This window comes from Pyxicephalus adspersus, chromosome 2 (genome assembly GCF_032062135.1).
Source record: "Pyxicephalus adspersus chromosome 2, UCB_Pads_2.0, whole genome shotgun sequence".
In the NCBI taxonomy this organism is placed as follows: Eukaryota; Metazoa; Chordata; class Amphibia; order Anura; family Pyxicephalidae; genus Pyxicephalus; species Pyxicephalus adspersus.
The window spans coordinates 48417316-48440999 of record NC_092859.1 but is presented as its reverse complement, the minus strand read 5'-3'; the positions used below and the strand labels follow the sequence as shown (position 1 = coordinate 48440999).

At 36.9% G+C, this 23684-nt stretch overlaps 1 protein-coding gene across 1 annotated transcript in view; it reads left to right on the top strand.

Moving 5' to 3' along the window:
* Nucleotides 1-619: 619 nt before the first annotated feature.
* Nucleotides 620-23684, top strand: part of GABRB2 (gamma-aminobutyric acid type A receptor subunit beta2) — a 219600-nt gene continuing 196535 nt past the window's right edge. Inside the window, exons 1-3 of the mRNA XM_072400711.1 lie at nt 620-985; nt 1094-1185; nt 1787-1854. Coding sequence (XP_072256812.1) covers nt 909-985; nt 1094-1185; nt 1787-1854 — 237 coding nt within the window. The 5' untranslated portion in view covers nt 620-908. The remainder of the gene's footprint in view (nt 986-1093; nt 1186-1786; nt 1855-23684) is intronic.

The following is a 23684-nucleotide window of genomic DNA, read 5'->3' as shown; positions in this document are numbered from 1 at the left end:
AAAGTGAGAAAAGTTGCATGATCGCTCACGGGTAATGCTAACAATTACACTTTTATTCATTTATTCCTGATCGTAATGATATACACATCGACAAGTGACGTTCTACACTTTTCTGTTTTAATCAAACTTGTTTTACTACTTCTACATACACATAAAAATGTTGCCTGAAAATGAATAGTCCTCAATGAACAGTGAACGCCACATACACATGGCACCAATCACTCAAGTTCATTGGATTAACATGATGGCTGGCATTGATAACCCAGCGTGAGGCGGTAGCATGGATCGTTCGTTGTCGGCTGATTGCCAGATCGCTCGCTAAGATCACTATTTTTATTTTTTGATGGATTACCTAACGACAGATTGTTGGCTTTGAGTTATCTAACGTGTGTACGTAGCGTCAGAGGGACGCGCTTGTGCTCGCTGTCAGTTTGATGCATGCCAGGCTGGCTGGCATTATGGGGATTGGCAGGATTGCAGACAGCTGCCTCTCTCCTAGCTCTGTCCATGGATGCAGTGCTGAAAGCTCCCATTCGTTTCCTCACCTCCCCCCCCCACCCATCCTCCACTCCCACATCAGCCTCCGTGTCAGCATCAGCAGCATCAGTACAGACAAGTAGCTGCTGCCTGCACACAACGCAGAGGACAAGTCAATCTCACCTCAGCAGCCAGGCTCATTCAGCTTGGGTGGGAGGAGGTAGCTAGGCTGCCTAAAACTTGGGGAGGGGGGACTTTTCCCCCCATGTCCCCTCCATCCTCTACTCCTATGTCTATGGCAAGCTCCGTTCTGATGTTGTACTGAGCTATGCGCATGCGTGGCACTTCAGAATTACTGCACTGGTCACAATAAGTTGGATGTCTTCTGCTCTTCACTGAAAAAGCCCTAAATCATATCAAAAGCTAAAGGGATGTTGAGATTCAAGAAAAAAGGTTACGTTGGGATCTGGTCACTCCAGGTTATAATTGCAATGGTCTGTGCACAAAGGTAAGTGATGGCTGATATCAAGGCTTTATATGACTTTCAATGATGCTGGGATGGGGAATTGAAACATTCTTATATTGATTTGTATTTCTTATGTTTGCTGTCTTTTAGTGCCAATGATCCCAGCAATATGTCACTGGTTAAAGAGACGGTTGATAGACTCTTGAAAGGCTATGACATCCGTTTAAGGCCAGATTTTGGAGGTAAATGACATGAGGATGAATTAATATTTGACAAGCCATGGTTAGATCAGGAATTTTAGGTGCATGCTTCTTGCAATACTGCTCATTTTTTGCAAAGTTGAAGTCATCTCTCAGTCCCACACATCATATATCTCCATTAATATATCCCACCTTGTATACAATGTCATTTTATTATCTGATCATGTCTTGTTAGCACTATCCACCTGCCTTCCAGCTCCAGCATGATAACTCATATTGCTTGGAATGTTTTACTCCAGCCTAGGCATGTATGGATTGACTGCTAATATATACAGAATTGCCCCATATGTGTTCTTGTCTCATTACTTTCAAAGTTTGAACCCAAATGTAGCCTCTATACTGGTATACATTTTTATTTCATTTGGGTTTAAGAGATGTTAACCTTAAAATGCACAGGTGGACATATGTATGTATTAAAATGTGGGATCCATTGCCTTTAAAGATGTTACATATCCAGTATGTGCTTTTATATGTAATGTTATATCACCATAGCCCATAGGTTATGTTAAGCCAGTAGATTAAGCAGTCAGAAAAGAGTTAAGTTCTTAGATATCTCAATGTGGACCTTCCTGTTGGCTTGCAGGTCCCCCTGTGGCGGTGGGAATGAACATAGATATTGCTAGTATAGACATGGTATCAGAAGTCAATATGGTAAGTGATTTTTATTTCTGTAAAAATAAGAATAATAAATAAAATGATAATGTTTTTTGATCATGTCTATTATTATAACTGGCTGTTTGTTTTGTCCAACCTATACCAAAAATACAGAGACACATATTCCCAGTTGTATAGTCTATGTCACCTGTTTGTGTATTGATCTTATGCTAGAACTGATTTAATAATTGATCATTATGATTTTTATACATACTTTAAGATGTTACTGTAGTATGATGCTTGGTATTTGGGTCACTTTTGGTATATAAAAAAAAAAAAAGCAAGGCACATGTAGGTTGCAATATATTTTAGTGACATCACTGTCTTAGGGTCCAGGTCTCATCGCTGACAAGTCGTGACGACCTTTGACTATCTTGTGTAGTACAGTCACTTTCTACATATAGTAGCTTTTGATCACTAAATTGAAGAAGCAGAATTTGACTTGCTTCATGCAATAGCATCCCCTGCTGACATATATGTTGCACTGCAGATCATGGACAAATTAGCTTTCAATCTTCCAGTTTAAACTATTTTACTGTAGAGAAATGAGAAGGGTGAGGAAGTTTGTTGAATCATCTCTGTATGCTTGTTTATCAATATTGCAGCATAACAGTTTTCTGAGTACAAAGACAAGATACGAATACTGACAGCTAAGGCCATACCATTACATGTGACTATATGCACAGACATTTACATAGATTAACCCAGACATTGGATATCTTTGCTACAATTTACATGTATCAGATTGTAAATGATGCCATTGCTTATGGAGTGACAAAACTTGCCTTAGAAGCAAATAATGACAATTTTGGCATTTGAATCAGGGATCGCATTGTTCTGTATGGAGATATTATTCTAATGTGTTCTTAAATCTCTGTAATGTAACTTCTTAACTGCTGGATAGATAGGATAACAATTCCCTTGAGCAGTATAGGGTACATTATTTTTTCATGTACAAAGGATGTCAGGAACTGCTTGCAGGGAAATGCTAATCAAGGTTGTGCTTAACATTGACTAAAGCATTTATATCTCTATATGCTGAATATCTTATGTCAAGAATAAGAGCCTTTCTTGGCTTTGCATGGGTTAAATGAGCACCCTCTAAGGGTTAAATTAATATTTTAAAGCAGAATTACAATTTGAATGTATCTTATATATGTTTCTTTATCATTTAGAAAAGCATATTCTGATCAAATACAACTCAATCAAGCTGATTTAACTAGTCAAGGAATAATGTTCAAAGTGCAGTTACCCAAAGCAACTGATTTTACGTTGATCTGATACAGAAGGCTAGAATCTGATTGGTTGCTATGGTTACTGCACTATGTACATCATCATTGCTCTTTTCTCTGCTTATTAAACAAACCAATAATGTGGTGCATGTATGGCACTTCATTGTAGGATGATGACGTACTAGATTTTAAAGCGTTTGAATTTATTGATTTTATATGATTGTATGGTTTGTTATGGCATTACCTGGATGGCTTGGTAAAGACTATGTTAGAAATGTTAGAGCTTATTTTGTTGGACACAACACTCCGCTTTCAGCTTGCATATTGTGCTAACCTGCAAATGATTGGAACAGCGTATGATTCTTTGTGATTTCCTGCATACTAACTGTTTCTAAATTCCTGGAGATTCATGCCATGTGAAGCTCTGATGTCATGAGATAGTCATTTTATTCCCAAGGATTCCATTACAATGCTAAATATACCTCTCCCCAAGACACTATGCAAATGTAGTAAACATCAAGGAATATAACGAGTATTGGCAAGCATAACATGTTGACATATTAAAAGCATGTGAATCTCCATCATGGTGAAAAATCAATGATTTGTAGCATATTTAATGAAATGCTGCAATCCACAAAGTGGTTATGCAGATGAGGAAAACATTGGAAATACTCTAGTTTAGGATGACTTTTGCCTTTTTTTTTGCTATATCTAATAACATTCACATTTTTACCACATTCATTGCTAAGATATGTGTATATATATATATATATATATATATATATATATATATATACAATATTTATATAATTTCTTTTGTAACCTTATTAACTCTATTCTTTCATTGTTTTTTACATCATTTTTAAGTGTTATTGCTGACCCCTGGGAACATTTTCAACATGTTTATTGCCACAGGGAAATCATACAAGAACAGGTGGCGGATGTTACTTCTGAACCAATCACAAGCATATAGATGATTCCCAGTGGGCTTTACTTACAAAATTCAGGAAGTGTAGTAATGTGATGTTGATATAAATATACAATATGTTGTAGGAATGAAAACAAAATTGGAATCTCTTGATGATATCAATCTCATGATAGGATTGTTTAGTTCAAATCTACAGGGCCTATATCATAAATGGCTGGCAATCCCAGTGTTTTTGAAAATTATAGAGTTTTCCACCATCATAGCCTATTGCAGCTACCATTTAAGACAAAATTTGGCCCTGGGCATATATGAAGTGGAGGTCCCGAATACACAGCGATCTCCCTGAACCCCTGACATTCTGTTAGATCCTTGGCAATTGACATGTTTGCTCTACCCTAAAATCAGCCCTGCCTACTGATAAAATATGGTATTGGCCAATGGCCTGTAAACATAGTATATAGTTGTTTTCTATGGGAACAGTTATATTTTGGTGGTTTAGGAATGAGCCGGAAAAGTTTAGCTAGCAAAATCAGTTATGGGCCTATAATTATTCAGGCAGACCAATGTATGCTAACAGTAGATAACCACCTTAGGACAAAGAGTATAAAGAGTATAGTATGACTTCATGGCAGGCATGATTTTGATCAAAATAATTAAAAAAAACTATAGTTCTACTATTAATTGAATTGAATTGCTTTAATTGGGGCAGATGGGACAGGCAATGTTCATTTGACAATAAAACATAGCTGCTTTTTTGCATTCTTTTTTTCTTAGAATACACTGAGCTGTGCATGCACAGTTCAGTGTAGGATGCCAGGGTATGCTGGTTATCCCAGCATCCGCCAGGGATGCCAGGACTAAATGAACTTCTGAGTACGTAATCAGAAGTATGTCATTCCAGCTTGGCAAACCAGGAAGATCTAATATCCGGAAGAAGACTGAGCGAAGATGATGGTGCCCATGATAAAACAAGGTCAAATGAGTGTAATGTTTTGGGAGGTATGTTTTGTAAGAGACATGGCCTACTCATTCTGCAATAAAGGGTCTGCTTGGTTTCCATATATGAATGTATAGATATCCCTTTGTGGTCGCCACTGTTGAATATAAATAATGTCTGCATAAATATGGATATTATATACCCTATCCATGCACATATATATATTCAATAAATAAAGGTTCATGTACACATACTAACTAGTCACTCAAACAGTTTAATTAAGGAACAAGTTGAAACATGAAATTCACAGCATTTTTGTTTAGATATGAATATAGGAACCTAAATCAACAAAATACACAGTCAATGAAAATAATGTTGTTAGTAGGTAACTCCTATAATACCATAAAAGTGATTAGTACATGGTTCTTCAATTACAATACAGCAAAACAAAATAACAATACCATAGACACATATAGGACAAAATAGAAATGCATTCAGGATAATGATATAACTACCTGTTAAGATGTTAATAGGTACCCCAGGAGCCTGCTTCACTAAAAACAAACCTCCATTCTCCCAGCTCATTGGGGATCCTGGATTGGTTACTGGGTGTGATCTGTAGGATGAATATGGGTTGACACTCAACCCTAAATTGGATTGGTTAATGTAAACTTTAGGAATTTAATAGACCTCTCAGGGAAGCTGGAGCTGAAATGTCTAAAGTGGGAAACCAGATGGGGTCATCTAATTTTAGGTGTTAACAAAGGTCCAGATGGTCCTTCACCCCAACACACCTGTCCAGTTATTCATCCATCTTCTGCTGATTTAGGCTTGATTGTTTTTTCCCCTACAGGTAATCAGCATTATTATGGGAACATAATCTGCTCATTGGCATCTGTTTTATTATCTGTTTGTCAATTGTCCCTTGGGTGAGGTGCCTGATATTCATTGATTAGGAATCACCAAGGTGGTTCAGGTGACTGGACAAAGAGAAACAGATCACAATGAATAAACACAACTATTCCTACCTTGCTTTCCTGCATTGTTTATTGATACCTAATATAAAACCTAACAATTGGGATATGGCCTATAATGTATGTACAGGCAGCCCTCAAGTTAAAGAAATCTGAAATAAGGACGACTCCTGGATACGAACGGGCTTTCCTGCTCGCCTGTGTGCAGATCATAGGCTGGAAAGGGGAAGGGGTGGTTTGCATAACTTGCAGAAGAAATCTTTTGCTAAACACAGCTCAGATTGTTGGTGATCTTAAGGACTGAGCTCTTCTGCAACATCTTGTAACTTTTTAATCACCAAGAAAACTCTGCACTTGTTTCTTTTTGCAAATCAAAGCACAGCTTGCTCCAAATGTTAATGAATGTCTAGGCTTCATAAACCTTTTTTTTTATATTGTTTGTTTGTGATTAACTCACAGTGAGGATTTTATACAGTAACTGACACAATGCTGCCTAATAATATGTTAAGACAAACATCTGTGCTAATTGCATTTATTAAAATTATGTACCTGTTCCAACTTAAATACAAATTCAACTTAGGAACAAACCTACAGTCCCTATCTCGTATGTATTCCGGGGACTACCTGTATAACTAAGGGAGTATAGGATACCATATATAAATATATATATATATATATATATATATATATATATTTATATATATAAATATTTTATTTTTTGTAGGGGGCTTTCTAGTGGTAAACCAGATCTGAATTAGGTTTGTTGTCCGCTCTTTTTTTGCCTCCCCATACTTATTTAACATAGATTTACATTACCAGAGAACCCACCAATTTATCCAATGATTACCCCATAAATCGCTGGATCCCTGAAGCGAGTACCACCTTCATATATTCTCCAATGGAAGAAGAATAGAGCTTACTGTAATTATGACAGTAAGCCTATCGGCACGTGGTCTCAGCTGCAGCTCCCTTCTCACAGCTTTCAAAAATGACAGGCTGTGAGAAAGGATTAATGGATAGGGGGTGGTTTAAGAGAGTTACAGCCCAGAGACAAACAAAACATATTTGTATAACCCTTCTTCAGTGGGAAACATACAAATAACTTTTAATGAAAAAGAGTCGTAAGCTTGGGCACACTTTAAATACTAATATTAGCTAAAAGTTAATAGTTAAATGTTCAGCTGGAGGAGAATTGAGAGTTAGTGAGATGCTTTAGTGGATATGTGGGTACAGAAACACTATGTATAACTTCTTACTGTTGCCAAAAATGTTGTGACTAAATGTTATTGCTAGATCCCTTTTGAACACCTCCCCTCTCTTTTGGGCAACCAACAATATCCAAGCCAGGAATACCCTTATGCAATCAACAGATCTCTATTTTGCAGCAACAGACCCACTAATGCATAAAGGGAGCAATTAATGCAGCCCGAAACACCCCAGTCAAACCTTCACTGAAATACCTCTTAATGTAGCCACAGAACCCCTTATGTTGGCACCAGACCAGCCAGACAAAAGGAAGTCTGTATAGGGGGCTTGTGGTTCCATTAGGTGGTTCAACGCCAGTTGGAGTCCAGGAAAATACATATCATGAATTAAAAATGTTTGTAAATTGGGCTGTATTCATCATATTGACACTTGTGGGCATAGACTCTAGGAAAGCAGAGTTGGAACACAGACCTGACTAGACATAAAAATATTTTTTAGTCATAGAAATAAGTGGGAAAGAGAATTGTGTGCCCCTACATACAGGCTGTACACTGCATGCAAGAAATAGAGTGCCAGGTGAATACAGTACTCTATTAATCTAAAACTGGGACCTTCCATTAAATAAAACATGTATGCCCCCCAGGATCAATACATAAAATATCCAAACCAACATTTATTTATAAGGGAATTTGTATTTACAGTTTTACCTTAGTATCCCTAAAAATATGAAGAATGAGATACTAATTACATAATACTGTTGGTGCCAGTAAAATGCAGGGTTGGTGATACTAACTACATTCTTTTAACTATCATAGCAAAAAACAAAAATTGTCAGGAGTCAGTTGACAAAGAAGTCCTCCTTTCTCTTGATTTATTATCTGACTAATTGGTGAATCATGTTTCATCATGGAACTTTACCATATGTACTTAGATTAGAGAAAGAATCTGAATATTTGTATATGGTTTGTTTGACATTTTCACATAATTGAAAAAATATTTTTTTTTTACCTCAAAAGGGTCTGTTTATAAAGCAGGAGACTTTCCCAGGTTTCAATGATACTCCAAGAAATTGTTTTAGTGATTTCCTGATTTGCTGCTTTATAAATAGATCCCAAGTGACTGGAGTGTAAGGGATATCAATTGTGAACCAGTTTGTTTTCCTTTTGTAGGAATTGTAGGGAAGCTGTTTCTACTACTACTACTACTAGAACTATTACTACTACTAGAAACATTTAATTTGTTACTACTTTGAAGGCAATTTATAAGAGAGGTCTTCTTGTTTTATCCCATCTCTACATTCTCTTATAGTAAACTGGATTAGTTCAGTTCAAAAAGGTGTCAGGAATACCCCCAACTTTTACAGCCATGTGGGTAATTCGGTTGCAAGGAAACACCACAGAATGTTCCACTGCAAATATTGACTGTCGACAAAAGCAGTAGAAGTGAAAATCTGTGGATTCACCTTGTTGTAGTTCTATTTCTTGGTGTCCTAAAGTCTGAAAAAGATGTTAATTTAATCTATATGTGTGAGGTGAGATTTTTTAGAAAATCGCTCGAGTAGAAATAATAAAATAACATGCGCATAACCAATGATTTTAAAGTGCAACTTTAAAATCATTGGTTATGCGCCAATGATGTAGTGCAAAACCTACATTACTCACCTGTCCCTGTTTCCTCGCAGGGCACCGCCACCTTTTCTTTCCTCGATTCCACCTTGGAATCCTCGGCCACCTTGATTTGACTGGGATGATATATTCATAGCTGATGCTGTGCATGCACAGCCTAGGTTCTTTGTCAGAAACCCAGAGCGATCAAGCATGTAGGAGAGATTATTGCAGTTGGAACAGCACTTGTCTGTTGGGTGCCTGTCTTAGTTCTGCTTTAAATCCTTGCACTCCTGATTTAGGGTCTGTTATTCCAATTTTAACATTGGTGGTCACTTGCATACCTCTTCCACAGTGTTTGTCCTCTCTATGTATATTGCACTCAGTGCTCAATCCAGATGCTGGGTGGGAAGAAATTGTAAGTGGGTGACAGCCCCTGTATATGACCCAACTCATCAGTAACCATACAAAAACAGCCGGGAGGTTGCAGAAAAGTGCCTGGTGGTGCGCCCAGGTAAAGAGGGCTAGGGGAAAACTGATTGCACTGTTCTCTAAAGAATGTCCTTTTTCCTTTAAATGATAATTCTACTATTATGTTGAGATTTAGATTGATGGTTAGTCTCTTTTGCAGTGACAGTAGATATTTCTGCACGTAGACTTCTACGGGACTCCTCACCCTCCTATGTTGGGCCATAAATTTGTTGAGAGACTCCCCCCCTAATGTATGGGCTGAAAATACCATGTTGTTTTCAAAAAATACCAAAATGGGAGATAACGATACCATTTAGGTGCCACATCTACATCAAAGTTTATACAGTATTTATTTCCTAATTAGTTATTGGACTAGTCAGCAAATAATTCTAAAAACATAATTTAGTTGCATAAGATATGAATCTACAATGTTTACAAAAACAAAAAAGATGTTATCGAAATTGTCCCATTTTTCAGTGTTTTGCAAAAAAAAAAATGCTTCCTCGGGAGACACCGGACATCAAAGAGACAAAATATGCATGGATCTCATCACATTTAATATCCACTAAAACAGTCTAGCTATATATATGAGCATATTTGACTTTGCAGAGGTCTTGCACAACAGTATTAATCTCAGCATAGCGCATTGAAAACATCTTATCTTGATACAGTGACAGTATAGCACAATTCTTCTAAGTCTTTACATCTTATATTTCATAGTTCAGACATCTTCCGATTCTTCTTTGGCTAAACAATCCATCTGCTATTTAAGGTTCATGCAGTCATACAGAGAGCAATGTAAACATTGTACTTTCCTGTAGTTTTTGCCTTGCTCCCTATATACCAGAACAGGCATGTGTGTACAGCACTAGTTCATTTTCCTGACATTGGAAACGATTCTAAAAAATTGTTTCCAATGACAGAAATCTGATGTTTGTACAGGGCCTAAATCTGAGATGCCTATGTTGTCTTTAGATTCAGTATTTGTTGTTTTCATGCTAGTCTATTCAGTGCTCAACCCAGAAATTTTTTCAAGCCGGGTGGGAAGAAATTTTAGGTGGGTGGCAGCCCCTGTATTGTGAACAAACTCTTTGGTAACCACCCAAAAACAGCCGGGTGGGTGCTGAAAAGTGCCGGGTGGTGTTCCCAGCTAGTGCCTGGGGAGAACCCTGAATCATGTTTAGGTTCTAACAACAAACATTCTTATAGCAAAAAAAAAAAAAAACTGACAGAGCTAAGCTTATCACTGTGCTGCTCCTTCCACTGTGCAGCCACAAGCTGGAACAGGTTTAAATTATCTATGTTTAAAAAGCTCCCATATTTCCTGTAATTTGGGAACCGTACCTCCTACTTCCTATTATCTCCACTGGAAAGACAGGTCAAAGCTCTTCTCCTTAGTGGTACATGGATGACAAATAAAAAAACTGGCAAAGATTCCATCCCCTTCTACTCGCCGGGTGGGAAGAAATTTTAGGTGGGTGGCAGCCCCTGTATTGTGAACAAACTCTTTGGTAACCACCCAAAAACAGCCGGGTGGGTGCTGAAAATTGCCGGGTGGTGCGCCCAGCTAAACGTGCCTGGAGAGAACCCTGCTATTGTTTCAGAGTTCTGATAATTGGGGCCAGATTTTTAAATAGGTCTAGATTGTAAGCTCTTCGGGGCAGAGTCCTCTCCTCTTCCTGTGTCACTGTCTGTATCTGTCTGTCATTTGGAACCCCTATTTATTGTACAGCGCTGCATAATATGTTGGTGCTATATAAATCCTGTTTATTAATAATAATATTAATAATAAGTACAGCCTAAAGCTCTGTTACATGTTCCCTAGCAAACCTTCCGATTGCATGTGAGTCTCAGCCAATGGCTGATCATGGGGTGGATCTTCTAGCACTGTTGCCACCAACCCCAATTCGCAGTGTGTATCCCTTCAACCCCAGTCTGCTCTGTGTGTCCCCCATATTCATTCTTCACTGTGTGTATCCCGACACCACAACCTCACTGCCAGTCTGAACACAGACCTAATAGCCATCTTTCAAGGCATTTCAAGGGGAGGGGAAAGCAAAAAGGTAGCCAGCCTAGGGGGGAAAAAAGTACAAATCTAGCCCATGATAATGTTCAGTTTTGTATTTAAGTGGGTGGTGGAACTAAAAAGCATATAATGTGTAGGAAAGTGGGTAGACTTCAATGTCTCCGTCACTCTCATCCTTGATGTGTAACATACAAACCAAAACAAGTCATTTGTTATAGTGTGTGTCCTTCCCTGTTCTTGGAAAATCAATATCTGCCTTAACATGGCATGCAAAAAAACATCATGAAATAGGGGTGGGTTAGGTTATTTCAAGTGATGACATGAGCGACTTTAGTATAGCATACTGAGATTAAATCACACATGAAGAGTAGATGCTATTTGTTTTTTGAGTCTTGGTTTTCAGTTATAGTATACATGAAGACAGGTAGACTGAAAAAGGTTACCCTTGCCTGACTTCCTGATATTGGTCAATGGAAAGCAAATTCACAGATAGACGGGGATGTTATGTGTAGATATATAAAAAGTGCTAGTGTGTTTTACAAGCACTGTTATTCCTTGATAAGAGCACAATTAGCAATGGCATTTTAGAATGACCAGGGCTCTACCAAAGCTTATGTCAGTTCTTGGAACTGGAGGTTAACATATAAAGATAAAAGCTTTTGTAGGAATAAATTAGGATATTTTTAGGTTGTTTGTATAAAAACAAAGTTTTATTCATAACTCCAGATATAGGGGAAAGTAAATGCCTTGTGTACTGATCACAATGCAAAGCAAATTGTGGTGCCATTAAAGTATGGGCATTCCTAAACTACCTATAGATTGCATCCATGAAAAATAAAATGTCCAGGTTAACAAATTAAACTTAATAAAATTTTGGATTTATTATTTGGATTTATTTTATATAACTTTATCACTGTGATCAATGTTTTAAAAGCAGATTACAATGTAATCTGCTTTTAAATTTCCCGCCAGGTCACAACCCCCTGGCGTAGCGACGCTTCACGCATCACATTGATCACACTGGGGATGTGATGCAAAAGCCGGACGGGGATTGCTGAGGACGCCGCTGGATTGAAGGGAGCAGGTAGGATTTTTTCTACCCCGAGTGTGGCTCGGGGTTACCTCTTTTGGTATGTAAAATTCACCCCGAGCCACACTCGGGAATACCGCTAAGATGGTTGATAAAATTCAAAACAGCACAAAAAAGAGAGTTGGGACTTAACAACTCAGTAACAACAAATTAGCATCATCCATATATACTTAAAACGTATCCATTTATTTAAAAACATTACCTACATTAAAACTATTAAGTTTTTTAAGTTCATCTCTAAAATTCACATAAAACCTTTACCAAATATGGCTTACAACTGCAGATAAATGGGGATTCACGTTGTTCTAGAATTCTCTACCTGTTTTGCTGCATAATCATCCACTTCCTCAAGAGATCTAGAAGGTCCACATATGGGGCGGGAGTCCTTTCTGGTGGGACTTCAAGAAACTCACAGTGACTTGCAGAATTGTCTTTTCTCAAGTCCTACACACAAAGAAGAGAGTTCTAGGATAATAGAGCATAACAGTAGTCAGTCCAAATATCAGTATAGTAGACAGTAGAAATCAGATCCCTAGACATTAGGGTGTTTGTCTTGACAACAAGAGCTCCTGCAGGGTTCTTTCCTTAAAGTGCACAGTTTCTAGCCTCCACTTAGCCTGGCCCCCTAAGGTTTACCTGTCCTAATCTCTCACCTTGCCAACATGTCATGATTTCAGGAGGGATTCACCCAGCACCCATTTTTTAGTATTAATGATCTTGGAAACCACCCATCTGAAAAGGGGTCAAAATAGCTCATAGGGCAGAAAATAAGCATCAGAATCTGCAGAAAAGGAAAGTGTTTAGCTGTTTCCTATGCCCACCCAGGTACCGCCGATGTAGCAACAGGCATCCAACCATAACTCACCTGTGCAGAACTATCTAGAAGCTGAACCTTAACACCTTCAGTACTTTAAGTGACCTGCTTTGCTAAAGGGGTTTACAAAACAAAAGAATAGTAATTGCTCCAGCAATGAGCAGGGTTATTTAAAAGAGAAACATAAAAGCATAAAGTCCAAGGAGAGAATAGTATGAATTCAGACCTAATTAAACAATAAGGGCTGACTTTAGTAAGATGCACACATAAACTATTATTAGAAATTTAATTGGAGTGACTAATGTCAGAAAAATAAAAATATTGAATAAACTAACATATTTTGGAAGAGAAGATAAATCAGAATTTTCTGGAGATTGTTTTTAAATGTCATAAAAAAGCCATTTATAAGTTTTAAAAAATAATTTAGAAGCTAATGTCAAAGTGATCAGAAGGACTATTAATGTGTTTCTTGAGAAAAAATAGGTCAACCACAGATAGCATTTTGTTAAAAATAATGCTGTAAAAATATAGTGACTAAATTTTAACAAACACAATCAGCTTAGGTCTTTTGTTATAGAAATACAACAAATGTAATATAAAACACCTCAGGAATGTCCTACAATGTTGAATGTTTTACAATCTTAGATTGGTATATTTATTTTGCTACTTGTATCTTTTCTTAATAATACAATTCCTACAACCAACCAAAAAAAACTTGTGTTTCTGCTTTGTGAAGAATTCTTAAATTCATAGCCCAATGATTAAGAATTTATCAACCATCTGTTAACCTTGTGTTGGCATTTATTACTCACCTTTACGCAAAGCAGGAATGTCAACTATCCCCTTTTGGACTCTTATTTGGACATATTCTTTTGCAAGGAGGATCAAGTAGGGATGGATGACATTAGTGCAGAAATATGACAAACTAATGTTACAACTGTAGGAAGAGTTTGTGAATGTTTGTGAATCCTTTAAGGATCAAAAACTGGTAATGATCAACCACTGAAAAGTTTATATGTGTGTTTCTGACTTATACTAACACCTTATCAAAATGTTTAAAAGAGAACTGTAACATTAACTGTAATTTATACATGTATTTATTATACACTATTGTCTGGAAAAATGCACAATAAAGTGTAAGTAACCTTTAACAAATAACTTTTTTTTTTTTTTTTACTTTAGGTCTGGCAGTACAAGTCTTTTGTCATATATGTTTGATAAATTCAATAACATACCAGTTGACTTTGCCATAAAATATGTGCTAATAACTTCTTGTGGTCTCTGCATTTGCTAACTGTTATCAGAAAGCACTGCTACACATGTGGACTGCATAACCTTGCTCTTTATAATATGGGGAGAGGAAGAAGTGGAGAGTACTGTAGCTCCATTCTGTTTATGTTGTCATACCATTGCAGGATGAGTAAGCATTGTGTGAGTGTAAATATGTAATATGTGTGTGTGTTATTGGGAGTAGCTTCCTTCTTATTTTTTCTAGGTATGCTTCTGGGATCCAAGTAGGATCCTGAAAAGTACATGACCTGTTTTTATTTGTTCTAGCTGTCTATAACAGAGGATGTGGGCTGCCCTCCACCTTCTTCTGGTGCAGCTCTCTTTAGAGCGGTATGGCATTATATATCTTCTCCTAGTCCTTTTAGAATCTTCCATTTTCCAATGTCCCTCTGCTTTCAGTTTTACCCACTGGTTTAGAGGCAGAAAAAAATGGGCAAAATCTTCATCGGAAAGGTCTTTAATAGTGCAATATAACTCCAACTGGCCTCTATAAGTACGGATTTACTATTGGAAAATAGAGCCAGAGTGTAAATGCTAAGTACAAACCAGACATTTTAAGGCAAAAGCCTGTGAAGCTCTAAGAAAGGCTGCACAGTGAAAATTACAGAATCGGCAGAAGAACATATTTGAATTGGTGGGGGCTGGACTTAATAAAGAAAAATTGTACAAAAGTAAGGGTATACTTTACTATTCAAGGATGTAATCATTCATAAGGATCTAAATGATGGCCAGAAAACCATCTCAACGATTTCAGTACCTGAAATCTGGAATATTTGAAGGATACAAAAATACTATTAGGTAATTTCCCTTGAAAAAAAGAATTTGAACAATATTGACATTATGTTCACTTATTAGCATATTACTTAAATGATAATAGATTTATACAATTACTAAAAACCACAAGTTTATTTGCTAAAGCTAAATTTATACTATTTTTCACTAATCACTATTTTTCATTATTCACTCTTTCTATTTTTGCACATGTTACGATAGCCTGTTGATTTTGAAATGGGCCCCAACCCAGCAATAACCCCTTTGCTGTTTTTGTTTTCTACATTGCAGAAAAACACAATACACGTTGGTTGTGATGACCTGTAGAGCTGGCAGATTTTGTGCAGTGTTGAAGTGCTATTCATATTGACTAGGTTTTGTACTGTACCTGATAGCTTTAGGTTGGTCAGATGAGGTTTAGATAGGAGGTTGTGGTGCTGTTACCACTTTCTTACAACCCTGACCTATGTCCTTGGCTGAGAAGCTACATGTTCATTGGTTTATATTTGGGTATATATGTGGTATGTTTGCTTTACCAAAAAAATATGTGTTTACAGAAAATGTTTATATTTCTCTGCATATTATTGAACTTTTAAAGTGACTACAGTATTATTAGTTCACTTTACTCAATAAAGTAGTCCTGTTTTTAAATAGGTTTTATTCTTTTACCAGTGAAAGAATTCTCTCTCACTTATGTTTGGAAAGCAGACAGAAACCAAAGTTATGCAATATACATCACATCATATTCTCCTTTTTCCAAATAATGCAGCATAATCCATTGGTCTCCTAAGTTATCCATGTAACTATGGCAACAAACCTTCAAAGCAGTCTTCACAATGATGAATATCCTCAAATCTCAAGAACATTGTGATATTTTACTTATGCTCTTGTCTTTTTCTGGAACCCAGCAATCAGTTGTCTTAACTGCGGATAGAGATTGATAGATAATGATGTTTTTGAAACTTAAAAAAACTAGTTAAAATCTTTTTTAGAATATGCAGCTGATAGGATACAATAACATTGTGAATATCAAGGATTCAATGCTAAATAGTGAAACTCAAAGCAAATAATTCACTAGAATCTATAACAAGAATAAGTGAAACCTGAAGTTGGCCAAGATAGCAAAGTCATTTGTTGAAATCTAACCCATCCATTAGGTAACAGACTTCAGCAAAGCATACGCGTATACATTACAAAGAACTGATTTTATACACAAGATATAACTTTCCTTTGTTTTGCATCTAAATACATATTTTACTTTCAAGAAGTGCATATTATTTTCCTAAATGGCTAAAGTTTACAAATCCATAGTACTAAAATGTATAAAAGCAAAAGTAATATATTGCACTTTAACAATCATTAGAAAAAGTGACTGCATTTATTTTTCTTTTTTTGTGCCTGGTAATCTTGTGAATGAAACATTTATTGTCTGATTTGGCCATACTCTCTACCCCGCTGTACCCATGGAGGGAAACTAGGTTGTCACACAGGCTGGACATCAAACATACCTACTTTTTATTTATTTTATATTTATTACATGGCAGTTGGTGTTTCTATGCTCTTTTTCTGGCAAGATCAACAGGCACTTTCTATATTTGCTGAAAGGTTTTGGCAAAAACACATCAAAGAGATTGGTAATCTGCAATATATTATCTTTTTTATTTTGGGTTTAGATACACTTTAGGTTCCCTTTAATGCTAAATTTAATATTCCTACTTGCCAAGGTTATTAGTGTGCTAGTAATATGGCAGCTCCTGTTAAAGCAAGAAGCAGCAAGTGAACACAACCTGACAATTTTAATGGATTTATGCTTTAAAATATAGTTTAAAATGCATCATTTTGTATTTGGTTTTGTTGTAGGCATTACACATTTTCATTTTTGTGAAAATCATTGTTTCTATATACTGTAACCTTGAGGCCATGTTTTATAATATTTTGCTGAATAATTAAGTTGAATTACAAACCGAGAACTGTTGAGCAATCCATATTCGGAAACTAATTTGGAAAACAGCAAAGTCTCTTATTTATATTTTATACATACCTTCTGCTTGAGTTCGTTGCTCTTTAGTATGTAACTGGAGTACACGCTGCAGGCTTTAGACACAGTACAATGAGTGAATATGGAATTATGGAAACTACAAGAAATAGCGTGTTCCTTACACCCTCCGTTGTCCCAAAAAATCGAAATGGAAAGCAAGGTTTTTGTATTTTTATTTTTGCTGGCACATTACTTTTGCAGTTTGTGAATGCTTGTTAGAAAACAGGAAAATATAGGATTAGGTTTGGAATTTACTTCTGACTTTTTCTGTTGAAGACAATGAAAAATCATGAAACATGCTTACAAAATGAAAATAAAAACCTTTTTTGACGTAAACAAAACATTACAATATACTATATAATGTATGCTTTTTTGTATTTGTTAGCATTCATTTTTATGTATTTATGATTTTTTTTTATTTACTGTTTATTAGTATAAACTGGCAGCTGTTGAAAACTCTGAATCCTTGACAGGGATTTTCATTAAAACACAGTAAAATTGCTTTATCATAGTTGCTCACATGACTAGGAAAAATAGAACCTAAGCAGTGAAATACAGCCTACTGTGTCTCTGATTCCAATATTGTCATATCAACAACAGTGGCACACAACTTTGTATAGTGCCAGGTCTACTTTGGGCTTCAGGTACCATTGAGAACAATGAAGCTAGGTCTACATTTCACCTCTCATAGAAGAAGGGGATAGAGCAGACCATGGTAAGTATTTAGCAAATGGCACACCCCAAGTAGGGAAAGTCATTTACATTTCTTTACTAGGAGTGGGGGAGTAAATTAGGTCTGTACTTCATCTTAGTAGAGTTAACTCTCAAGAGCATTTTTAGGCTCACTTTATTTGTAATATAAGTAATAAAATAAAAAAACTGAAGTATTTACTAAGTGAAAAGTGAACTTTTAAGAATATTATATAAATTATATTGGAATTTACAAATGTTGAATCAATACCAATGCAACCTATCTGTTACAGTCTTAATATCATTATCCTATTATATATATTTTTTCAAAACATTGCACAATATAACCAAAATATGACATTGCATACTGTGAGCTGGAATCATAATCATAGATTATTTTATGGATATACCACTTTTTCCACGATGCAGTTGTGATGATATATCCAAATTTCTTTATAATATCAAAATCCCTTTTCTTGCTTTTTCCTCGCCTGCAGATCTGTTGTCAAAGAATCCTGCATGTTAAGAAAACCAGAGTAGAGCACTCACCTATACATTTTGTAGCAGGGAAGGCCATGGAACCAAAGGCTCAATTCTATAAAATGTTTACATCATAAACAAAAGTTGTGTGAATCTTGATAAAAAATTCAATAAAATACTCCAATAAAATGAATGATGTCATTGGAAGTAATACCAATACTGCGTACAATGCCGGTTTATGTTGTTGGGTTCGCCCCTTATATTCAAGAACTTACAGAGTGTGTTTTTTCATGCTTAATCTTCTAGTTTTCAGGATAACTTTGGATTTTCAGGAAAACATTGGATTCATTTTAATTAGCTTATTTTAGATCACCCACAGAAACAAAAAAAACTAAAAGGAACCTTACTCTGCAGTTTAGATGTGATAAGATTTTGAACATTTTTTTTTTGTAGAGATATTTAATAAGTCTCAATATAGCCACATGTCATGAGTCATTTTATTAGTCATATGTGCAGGGTTTTGTACTGTTCTCCATTAGGCATGTCATTATTCAAGTTAAACAATGCATAATATAGCAGTGAGTACACAAGGTGTCCGTGGGGTACAGAGAAGGTATCTGATTCCCAAGGAATAACTAATTAAAGCAAAAGAAAAAAAGCTGGTGACATGTTTGTCTTGTATTATAAAAATGGTAACATTCTTCTTTTAAACAATGTGCTGAACTTTATAAACAACAATTCATAAATACAACCATCTTACCTTACTATAATATTAAGTTCCTCAGATCCAGATTAGGTTCCTGATCAGATTTGGCCTGTATTTGGTAGAAAAGGTCCTGGATAAATGTTTGAGCAGTTTAAAATGTTGCTTTGCCAAGACCCTTTGGATCTCAGACCAGTGTGTTTTTGGAAAAGGTTGGACCTAACACAGTATTTTTTTAAATCCATGTCAGGGTTTGGGAACAATTGAGATCTTCACACCTGGCTGTATCACATACATACCAGAAATTTGAGGACTGTGCAGCAGAATGCCATAAAAGTTTTTAAGTGATTTAGGCTTTGGGACTGTGTATCCTGGACCTAGACGAGTGTGGCAGAGAGTGCCATTTGGCCTGTGTCAGGTGATTACTGGTAAGCCTAAAGGAAAAGCTGAGCTCAGAAGAGGACATATGTCAAAGACTGTTTACAGAGAGACAGATAATATACACCAGAAATGGGAAAATGGCAAAAAGCAGACTAGGTTTTGTAGTAATGACCATGGAGATAACCCAAGGTGAGAATCTAGTGCATTATGGTGTGACCATATTTTTTATGTATAATTATATACATTATGTATAATTATAATTGTCATTCATTTGTTTGGATACATTAATATCCTTTTCTTTTGATTTGAAATGTTGTGTTCTGGTAATCCCTGTGTGCCCTGATCCCTGCAGTCTATCAAGTAAGTCCCTACAATCTATTTATATCATGAGTCTGATAACCAAAATTTAGTTCAGTGTAAAAAATTGCAAGCTGAAATCAGAAAATGGCTTAGTTCATCAATGCATTCACCATATTTATTGCATCCTCTGTGTAGCTATGAAGATAATACTATATATGTTAAACATGAACAATAACTATCCACAATACATGAATTGTATATCCTTGTTTTCCTAATGTTATTCATTACAATACATACCAAGTCCACATACCGTATATATTCGAGTATAAGTCGATCCGAGTATAAGCCGAGGTACCTATTTTTACATTGGGAAACAGGAAAAATTGAGTATAACCCGAGGGTGGGAAATGCTGCAGCTGCTGGCAAGTTTCACTTCTACAAGTAAGGTTCACTTCTTTATTTTTTTAAGTTAATTGGCTTCCCCAAAAAATTTACCTTAGACTACATTAATGACATATGACAATGGTAGGGACATTAGATTGTGAGCCCCTTTAGGGGACAGTTAGTGACATGAGTATCACTTTTGTACAGCGCTGTGTAATATGATGGCGCTATATAAATACTGTGTAGTAATATTAATTTATCATATGATTAGTAAAGGATTAGTTACTAATCATATATTAATCATCTTATAAATTACCGTATTTTTCGCACTATAATACGCACCTGACCATAAGAGGCACCTAGGATTGGATGAGGAAAACAAGAAAAAAATATTTTGAACCAGTACTATACTATGCAGTTCACCTTGCACTGTGAAAAAATCCTACCCCTCGTACACCAGCAGCATGGAAGCTGTGTCAGTGTCCCTGCTGCTGTCATTATCTCCAATGTATAAACCTGTAATTTTACTTTTATATAAGTTTAAATTAGGTTTATTATCAGCTCTCGGGGTTCCCTGTGTACCCTGAAAATGTAAAGTTTCTACAACAATCGGTGTGGGAGATATGAAGTTTTATACATACATTGGGGTATGGACAGCAGCATGGACAGTCACAGCTCTCATGCTGCTGCAGTTGGTGCTGGTATACGAAGGGTAAGATTATTTCACAGTGCAAGGTAGGCCGGGAGCAGAACCTTAAAATAACATGTACCTGGGAAAAAGAAAGTGTAAACTAATTACCGTATTTTCCGGTGTATAAGGCGACTGGGCGTATAAGACGACTCCCCACTCTAACCAATCATTTGGGGGTCGTGTTATATGCCCAGTATTGTACTGTTCCTTCTGCCTGTCAGATCTCACTATTGTGAGAGAACTGAGAGGCAGAAAGAACTGTACACTACTAGTTCTAAGTAATGAATGGGCGTGTTCCAGTGAAGAGCCAATCCAGGCTCTCCACTGGAGAGCCAATCCAGGCTCACGTCCTGCTTTTCAGCTTACACGAGTCCTGCTGTGAAGCAACGCGAGCCTGCCCAGGAGGACTCGTGTAAGCTGAAAAGCAGGAAGACAGAAGGAGGCACAGGAGGACTCGCAGGGACGCCAGACCAGAGAGGGGACTCGCGGGGACACCGGGCGCTGCAGGTAAGTACTGGTACCCGGCGTAAAAGACGACCCCTGACTTTGTCATAGATTTTTCGGGGTTAAAAAGTCGTCTTGTACGCCGGAAAATACGGTAATTGAGTGCTACTAAATTGAGAAAAGGTTGAACTTTCAGGTGCACACGTTGTTATATTCTTTACAATGTGTATTTGTTAAAGCAAACTGGTTCATTATAATTGCCATTGCATAACAGGTTTCATTTCATATAGGAGGATAAAGTGGTCTAGGATTTTAGGTTTATTAAGATTTTTTTGGTTTCTATCTGGTTTCTATTACTTCCTTTCTCTAGAATCGTTCTGTTGTTTTATATAGAAATGTAAAGAGATTTTTATAACCTCTGCCACCCGGTGACCGCTGAAGGTACTGCAGCCAGCCGACAATATTTGCACTTTTGGGGGAAAAAAGTTCGTCCTATGGAGCAAAAAATACAGTATGCATCATTAATTGATATACCTTACTTTTAAACTTACTTTACTTCTTTTTTTCTGGCTCTCTGTTTTTGCTTTTGCATCTAGTCCCGTGTCCCACGTGTAAGCACCCGCGTGTAAGCACTTGAGACACGGAACTCCTATTAGCGAGGGACTCTCTTGAGTCCCACGCTGATGTCTCAGCCCCTCACCAGGAACGCCCCTGAAGGGAAATCTCTCCCCTCAGCAATGCATATGAAGGAGAGGGAGGGTCCCCTTACCCCGGCAGAAGTGTCAACACTGGCAGCGGTAAATAAGGAAGGAGCCACAACAAGGAGGCTCAAGAGCCGCATGCGGCCCCGCAACCACAGGTTACCGACCCCTGTTGGCTGCGATTAGGCCGGATCGATCAATAACCTCCTGGCCGATTTCTGTCCAGTTTTATATGTCTAAAAGCGGTACATTGTTTTTCATGAAAATTTATTTTAAATTAAAAATAAATAAATAAATAATATACTCATACTATTATGTTATACTGTCAAATAAATGTACTCGAAAAACAATATACCGCATTTACACATAAAAATTTACTGTATTACATTCAGTACAAATAGATTTAATTTTCCCGCCCCGCCCTTAACGGAACGTCCACACGCACCAACACCTGGAATTTCCTGGTGACTCATCGAGTACAGAGAACGCCCACCGGAGGAAGGAAGAAGATGCTAGGGACGATGGAGGATGCTGGCCGATCAGGTAAGCACTTTATTTACTATTGTTTTCCATAGGTTTATTTACCCTGCGTGACTCACGGTTACCGCTTCCAGTCACACTAGTGGTTAGCGCTGGGCAGGTTAAAAAACTAGGGGGCGTTAGGCCAGAAGGAACTACGGACTAGGCTGAGCAAGGGTGTTTTTCTGGAGGGACCCATGCACCTGACTGGATTATAAGCCGAGGGTGACTTTTTCAGCACACAAATAGGGGTGACAGAGAGTGTCAAGTATTTAGTACCAATCAATGTTGCCCACTGTCAAATCTGCAAAGGTTGGTTCAGTTAAAAAACTGGTACTGAATGAGGTGGCACACCCAAACAGCTGGCAAAGTGCCAGCCACTAGAAACTGCTTGCTTCTACCAGACGACTGCACCTGCCCATGCTCTTACGGAAGGCATTGGCAATATGAACAGAGATCTAATTGTGATACTTAGATTATGGAGTTTACATATTTTGTGGCAGGATGATCTTGCCAGTTAATGTCCAGGTAAACTCGTCTTTGAGTACTCAAATGTTATCTTGTACCTAAATTGAGTTCAAGTATGGATCTGACCTCTAAGCCTCCTTAGAGACTCCTTAGCCTCCTTAACTCTGGGGGGTAAAATGTAAAAAAAAAATATTTTGAGAGTTATGCAGTCTGAGTTAATGCTCTGATCATTGCTACTTTATAAGTGCATTCTCATCTATATTTTTATAGTGTAAGGATGCGTAAAGTGCACTATTCAATGCGCTGTTTGCATTTGCAGTAACTAGTAACAGCCCGCATCGTGCATTTTAAACCAACTTATACATAAAAGCACTTAATCTTAAAATATGACCCTGTCTTATCCACAATGTCCTTCACTGTTTGATACTGTCCCATTTCATTATCTTTTTTCATTGACAATGTACATTTAATACATCCACTCTCAAAATATGGATGATAATGAATGTAGTGCATATCTTTGGAACTGTGATCCACTCCAAAACAATGGGTGTTATGTTTTCTTGTTTCTGTAGCCAACCATAGCAGCATATAGAATATTTTGTTGCATGTCCACAATATATTATCTAATCACGTCAAATTTTTTGGTAAATCTAGTATAGTGTAAAGTACCTGGGTTAAAAAATGA